We start from the raw sequence: 8,198 nt of genomic DNA, 5'->3' as shown, positions 1-8,198 counted from the left end.
ATATAATAAGGTTGATCCCATCAATAGAAATCTCTTTTATACCTTTATTTTTTTGTCTTTTCCTATAATTCTACTACAAAAATCTTCTAGATGTAATGTGGTATTTTTGGATTTAGACGGGAATATTCGTTTGCCCAGTTCCTTCATAGAAGGGATAATAATAAAGACTATTTGCCCAAAATAAATATAGATTCTCATTATAAACTTTTAATTAATGCACATTAATTAATACCACAAAAACAAAAATATAAAATGAACAAATCACATAATTGAAATATCTTACTCATAAACAAGATAATCTTGCTGCAATGAAGTATTTACAAATGAGCCTCCTTGTGTTATTTCTCTTAATTTCTTCTAGTACTATATCAGCAACAAACTGTCTAGGGGGAACAAGAAACATATCAAAGGAAGAAGCCGATGATATAGAAATCGAGGGACAACTAAGAATTTTAAACAAAAAGCCAGTCAAAACCATCATAGTAAGTAATTTTTCTCTTGTTCATGTAAGTGTTGAACTTGTATTTTTATACTAGTAGATCATGATAAATATGACTCTGAGCTTGAGTTCTTGATTTCTTTATTCATGTCAACTGTTTCTTTCTAAATATGTTATTTCATGTATCTCAGAACGAGATTGGTGGCGTAATAGATTGCATCGACATTCATAAGCAACCAGCATTTGATAATCCATTGCTCAAGGATCATAAAATTCAGGTATGATAAAATTATGGGAAATTTTGTCTTTGTGTCCAAACTAAAAGTGACCAGTGTTGTATAGAATCCTAGAAAATTTCGTATTAGTGTTTGGGTCCCATGAATGTGGTTAACTCTTCTTGAAGAGCAGAAACATGGAGTTTGTGTCTCAGGACTGTAATTGACCCGTCTTGGAATAAAAATTGAGTATGGTGCCATCAGTCTGCCTAAATATTTTGTGCACAAGTCACTTATAGAAGTGCAAGTTCATTTCACAGTAAGGGTAGGCATAGAAAGACTAGAGGGAGGGTACATGCAGATCTTTTCTGTTGAATTCTCCTGCATTTGGAATCATAAGCCATTATAACTCACAAGCGTCCACATTAACTTCCTTTATAAGATTTTTTATTTCACATGACGACAGTTGATCAAATTTACATATATGTAGGTCCATAACTCAATATTGTTTCACTATACAATGTTGATAATGATTATGAAGCTGACTTTCCGATTTTGTTTACGAAATTTGACATTTACGTAGATGAATCCAAGCTCAATTCCAGGAGAGACAAGAACTAAAAATGTTTTAGCATCCTCTATCTTTCATGGGCTACAGAGGGAACGATGTCCTTCAGGAACAGTACCTATACGCAGAACAACTAGAGAAGACTTGGTTAACACTAAATATTTCGTAAAGACAGCCGGACTAAAGGGTGCAAACGGATATCCTAACACTGTTTACCATGTAAGTTATATATATTATTCTACGCACTTTAATGAGCTAATTTCATTAGATTGTATAAATTTATTAGTTGTACCTTGTAGTATGTCTTTGCAGAAGAAGTCATCTCAGGGAAGAAATATTTCGGAGCCGCAGCTTCTATGACCATACATAACCTTACACTAGATCTTGACCAGTTCAGTACTTCTCAAATTTGGATTGTAAATTCATCTCCAGAAGAAACAAATGGTATTGAATTCGGAATAATGGTATGTTTTTGTTTTCCCATTTTTTCTTTTTTTACTATGTCAAATTTGATCATTTCTTCTTAAACAAAAGGTCTCACTTTATTGGGTTATGCCATAAATACTTCAGAAATATCCTGGCGTAGCTGGTGATAGTCTCCCTCGACTATTTGGCTACTGGGCTTCTGTAAGTTTTTTATTGCTAGTACTTTTTCTGTTTAAATGTTTATTCAACATGAAATGTCTCTTGCATGAATATATACTACCCCTCCGTTTCAGAAAAAAAAAAAAAAGAAGACTGGTTTCAATGTACAAATTACACGTGAAACCAACCTATTATTCTGAAACGAAGTTAGCAGTCTTTTAGATCTTTCAAGCTAATTATGTGTTGGCATATATAACCTGAATTCAAAACTCATTGACATCTTAACTAATTTGACAGACTGATGGGCACAATCCTACTGGTTGTTACAATATGTTGTGTCCTGGATTCGTTCAAGTCAGTAAGGACGTATTTTTGAATAATCAGTTTACGCACTCGTCAACATATGGGGAAAAAGTATATGAGGCATATCTTGCGGTATACCGGGTAAGGCCGTGTTTAAGATATTTTTCTTCCCAAGTGCTTTTTTACTGCATATACCGAACCATAAGAAAGTTTATACTTTGACAGGCTCAAGATACTGGTCACTGGTGGTTAAGAGTCGGACCGAATGCTGATGTAACTGAAGATGTAGGATACTGGCCAAATGAACTCTTTACAACTTTAAAAACGAGTGCAGTGTCTGTACGATATGGTGGATTTGTAGGTTCACTATCTCAAGAATCAAAACCGCCGATGGGAAATGGATATTTTCCTCAACTTAACGACCATAGGAAAACAGCTTTCATGAGACTATTGAGGTATGCAAACGAGACCGGAAACCTTGTTGATGTAGACTCACGCTCAGTAAAAACTACGAGTACTGCGAAACTGGAATGCTACAGTATCATATATGCTCGTCAGATAGAGCGTTGGGAGAACCATATGGTGTATGGTGGACCTGGTGGTATGTGTCACTAGTATAATGAGAATGCGACGATTTTTGATGGAAATGATAACATTTTCAAGATAATATTAGTTTTTATTATCAACATATAAAGAGACATACAATATGAAAGAGATATAAGACTGCATTGATGTACCGATCAAAAAAAAAGAAGTGCATTGATCAACATATAAGAGAGAAAATATATTGTTTTCATTAGACGACAAAAAAAAAAATTTGAAGCAGTTAGACGACATGATATTTGGTGGAATGATATCCTAAACTTATTACAATTACTACAAAAAATATAGGGCACTGCTACCCCGCACGACAGTGCACAATAGCTTTATAAGCTAGCAGCCTTGGAACCGTCATCTTTGTATTTTGTTTCATTCTATGAAACAACAACTGGTGACAGCTGTTAAGAAATAGATAATTTATCATATGCTGTTGAGATGCGTTTGCTTTCCATCTCGAGCTTTTATCATACTGTTGAGATGCAAAACTAGTCGGCCTATTTCTTTTTATGCATACCGACGAGATGAAAGCTAATTGTCCTGGCTTTTTTCGACAGCATCTTCAACTAACTAGTTGAATTCTGCACCAATGTCATCGGCGGCTTCTATACGAATATACGATAAGATTTTTACCACCTACTCGGTGCACACAAATATGTGTGGCTTTGGCCTTTTAATGACATGTTAATAGTACAGATGAACGTAGTAACATTGAGAAATCTCATGTCTACATTGCTTACGGTTTGGAATCGTATTGATTAAAGAAGATAATATTTGGTTACAATTTCTCAGGGAGTTTATATATATACTCAGACAATTCTCTTAATCTCTAACTCACACGTGCATTCATCACAAGTCACTCACACATACAAACTACACACTCACCGTTCCATTTTACTTGATGTTTTAGAGTTTTTCACGCAGATTAAGAAACAACATAGAGAATAAATTTTTTCCAAATCTACCCATATTAATAGTTTCCTAAAAATTTAAAGCACATAACTTTACTTTGTAGATTTAGTGTAAATCACGAATCCCCTTGTAATTTATTTGGGATAAACCAAATATTCCTTCATGGAGTAGAATTAAAAATTATTTATCTGCTGATTACCATGAGAATTAATGGTATGTTGTGATTTCAAAACAAGGACAAATTAGTGAACATTTTGGGAAAAATACTAAAACGCTCATCTATTTTGGAACATAAATAAAACCCTAAAACATCAAGTAAAGTGAAACGGAGGGAGTATGGCGTAATATCATCGCATTGATGGGAATATAAGATATTTGACCTCTTATAAATTCCAACTCAATCTCATAACAAAATCAGAAAAAGAAAAAAATCCCAAAGAAAGGGAGAACAAAAAATGGCAGTCAAATCCAATCTATTATTTTGTTCAGTTTTCATCTTCGTGTTGTTCATCCAAAGAGGTTCGGGACAGTCATGTCCACCACCGAGTCCGGGTAATATAGTGATTACGCAAGAAAAAACTGGTCACAAATTAGGTAGAGCATACGAATACTCTGTGAAGATCGACATGCCTGGTCGTTGCAAGTGCACTATGCTCAACTTGGTGTTGGATTGTCCTCAATTTCAAACCCTTGAACCAGTAAAAGGGATTCAACTTCAAGCATTACCTAACAATGAGTGTTTAGTCAATGGTGGTAGAATGATTGCAACTCCAATTGTTTTCCGGTATGCCTGGTATCAACAATTCCCACTCGTCCCTAAGAGATTTGATTGCATGACAATGTAATAAGCTTTAGACTGAGAAGTATGTTGGATATTTTCAATAACATAGAAAATAAAATGTTTTCATTTTTGGTTTGTCACTACGACTGGGGAGTGTCCTGTGTTGAATAAACACAATGAATGTTAGTTGGGGATGAAGAGACACCTCTAATAGGTGTGATGGTTCATAAAAGACACAACCATTCCCAATAGACACCTTATCTGTCTTTTGGAAGTGAAGAGACATCTCCAATAGGCATGAGTTCCCTATAGGTAGTGATGATTTGTTTTCATTCAAACAATGAAAAACATATCTAAAACATCTGATTTCTTTTCTCTCTAAGCATCATCAGAATCTAAATACTGTGTGTTCTTGGTTGGGTCAAGGAAAGTACAACTCTTGAATCCAATTACGTTGTTAGGGCTTCATTGTATCATGAAAACAATATTTCGCTGACCGGTTGTACTCGTCAATTATTTGGGAATGGTGGAAATAATTGCTGAAAAGAATCGCAAGACATTGAAGCTCGAGTGATACAACATTCTTTTCGTTCTTAGATTTTTCATCCTCTACATTTTTAGCCTTAATTTTCCAACAGTTTTCAGCAATTAGTTTTCGATAATGGAGGATGAAACATGCTCTGAGAAGCATCATGTTGTATCTTAACGGGCTACATTATCGGGCTTTATCATACATCAAAAGTTCTACTATACATCCAGAAGTTGGGTTTATGTCCATACACGGGATACGTGGGATAATGGGATTAGGTTTTCTGATCGATATGAAGTGTCCTTTCTGAAGAAGGAACAGAGGATTCATGTTTAACATGATAACACAATACGAGAAACACTGTGATCGGTTTTATTAATTCAAGGAAATCTGTATTGATTTGGAGCGAAGTTTGGAAGACAGTTCAGGATATATAACCATATTTGGCGGTGATCCAAATATATGGTTGGATGATTAGGACGTTTGGATTCTTTCTAACTCTTACTCCCAAACTTCTCATCAAACTCTCCTCTTCCTTTTATTGATTTATTAAAACTAATTCATAAAAGTTCTTAAAAATCAGTTAACGTTTAATTTTCTTCTGTGGCTATAGGAAACTAAACGAGAAGAACCAGAAAAGGCAAATATGGAGAGTGCCGTTGTGACTCCTGCCGGGTAATTCTCAAGAGATTGGAAATTTTTGATCAAGAGTTGGGAACGACAAGAAAACGGTTAGTATAACTTCATATACTGATCATGTTAACATGATGTGTACAGTGTTGATGTTGATTCATGATATCGTTTTGACTTTTTCAACCATGTGACAATGATACACACTATAATGAAGAATACTCAAGTACTGGTGTATTCTATGACCACCATTAGTGGTCGGAAGTCGAATCCTCAGTTTATAACTGTTTTAGCATATTGGATTTGAAGAATTCCTTATTTTAGGAATTATGTGTGAGCATGAACTGTTTGATACAATTTTGGCAGAAATAATGTTCCCGGACTAGCCTAATTTCATCTTATTAGTGAAATCAATTTCTAGAAAGTGCGACTAGTTTAGAGGAAGGATGATGAAGTCCCATTTCATTTCAAATGCCTTGCAGTTTGTTTGAGGCATAAGTTTAAGCCGTGTATCATTTTATGCTCTCAAAGTGTACTGCATGACATGTCTACTGTTTTATATGCTTGTTGAGATGTGGATTTATGATTGGTCGACTTTCATGATCAGAAGTAGATATACTACTTGTGCATATTGTGTATAAGTTGCGCACTACGAACTAGTAAGAGTTTCAGTCGACGTACAAGACAATAAAATATGTCGTTGGCATTAGTTGCAATGTCTGCGAAGTTGAGCCAAGTCCAAAGTGGTATCTGTACCAATTACAAACTGGATTTGAAGATTCCTTAATAGGAATTACGTGTGAACATGGATCAGAGAAACTCATTTGATGATGTCGTTTTCTTGGGATCTGGTTGGGTCGTCCAACCAATGTAATTAACTCTGGGCATCTAAACGAGGACAATCTCTGATGAGTTTTGTTTGCCATGACATAAATTTTTCTTGCATGCATAGTGGACTACTGTGGTTTTGTTTCAAAGCATGTCCATATACATACCCCGAATGTTTGAATCTGATGTCGAACATCAGTGAAGATCCATCAATGAAAAGTTACTTATGTACTGTTGCATCCATAGATGACAAATTAACTGTGTTGGATGATAGGCACTATGGATGATAGGAACTAAACATTAGTTTTTCTCTAAGATTTCTTCGTGTATGAAAGCTCGCACACTGTGATGGTTTGACAATGTATATCTAATCCTTGGTCAGGACTAAAGTCGTGTGTATGGCATTTGGAAAGTGTCATAAACTAAGGAAAATTTAAATTACAGTTTTCCAGTTGTTGGGTTATTCATAACCAAGAGCATCAATAATCGTTGAGATAACATTTATCTGATATGAAAAATAGTTCTTGAGATAAGAATTATGGGTTCCAAAATTTGGAAATTGGAATGTCTTAAATGACATCGAAAAGGAAAATTCCGGTTAGTATGTAACGTATTGGAAATTGGCGGCCGACCAAATATCCAACGATGAGGTGTTACAATATTACCGATGCATAAATTATGAACATTTACATTACATGATGTAAAATGTTAAATAGACATTGTCTATATATGTTTTTTGGGTATAAATTTGTAGAGGATTGGGCATGAGTAGAGGAGTTACTCATGATGATATACTTGTTGAAATAGCAAATATATAAGTTGCCTATAAATTTTCTATGCCTCTAGTGTATGCAAGTCTTAATGACTTTTTATGAATTAACCCTAAATGTTAATTAGGATCACTAGAGAAGTTACAATTATTTTGTAAAATCAAAGAGGAACATTTTTAATAATGTTCTCAGAATTGATTGCATGAGTAGATGCAATTAATGGAGGAATGGCTTAGAACCTAACTTGTAGAGATCCCATTTATGGAAGAAGCCATCTCATGCGGTCTTGATTAATTGTGAATCAGGCTATGATCTATAACGTCTCTAACAAAGACTTATAATGAAAAGTCAAGACATACAAGTCTTGTACATTGAACGGTAAGTCAATTACTCGAGAAAGGAGTAATTGCAATTAGCCATTGAAATAGAGAAAAACTTGGCAGACTTATCATGAAGAGTCTCCCAAAGGAGTCTCCCAAAGGAATTGTTTTCAATGAAGTATACAAAAATGGGACTAAGGTCTGTGAATGAAAGTTCGATCGCCCATAGCAGAAACCCAACCTATGTTTTGAAAAAATATAAACAAGGTTCAATGTGGTACCAACAAGTTATGGAAGTGATTATGGTGCACTAAGTATAAAACTTCTCATTTTTGTTTAGTGCAGGTTCTGCAAGAAAATAGGATGGATGAAAATCCTTATTAAGTCTAAATTTTATCACAAGATGTCTCGCAGAAGCACCTTCGAGACTTACCTATATGAGTACGGAAATCAGGTCATTTCCTAAGAGAAGAAGACCGTTCTCTAAAGCAGACTCATGAATCCAGGATAAAAACAGGGCCATTAATGTGCTGAGCTACAGAACACACAAATCTATGAAATCAGTATGTGCGGAGATTCAGGTTTTATCACATGGGGTACTTGGTTCAAGACTGGTTTCACCACTGAACCCCGATAAGGCTTTGAATTTCTTACACTAAGTGAAGGTTCAAATCCAAAAGATACCTATTATTTATGTATTGATTTCAACGATGATGCTTAT

At 34.9% G+C, this 8,198-nt stretch overlaps 1 protein-coding gene across 1 annotated transcript; it reads left to right on the top strand.

Moving 5' to 3' along the window:
* Nucleotides 1-299: 299 nt before the first annotated feature.
* On the top strand, nucleotides 300-2,907 carry LOC113293812. The gene is made up of 7 exons (XM_026542314.1): nucleotides 300-482; nucleotides 631-717; nucleotides 1,238-1,441; nucleotides 1,522-1,686; nucleotides 1,793-1,849; nucleotides 2,105-2,251; nucleotides 2,336-2,907. Exons 1-7 carry the CDS (start codon nucleotides 309-311, stop codon nucleotides 2,723-2,725), a joined length of 1,224 nt encoding a protein of 407 aa, XP_026398099.1. The 5' UTR covers nucleotides 300-308; the 3' UTR covers nucleotides 2,726-2,907.
* Nucleotides 2,908-8,198: the final 5,291 nt, after the last annotated feature.

The sequence above is a fragment of the Papaver somniferum genome, chromosome 7, assembly GCF_003573695.1.
Source record: "Papaver somniferum cultivar HN1 chromosome 7, ASM357369v1, whole genome shotgun sequence".
NCBI classification, from domain to species: domain Eukaryota; kingdom Viridiplantae; phylum Streptophyta; class Magnoliopsida; order Ranunculales; family Papaveraceae; genus Papaver; species Papaver somniferum.
This window is presented reverse-complemented; position numbering and strand designations above follow the sequence as displayed.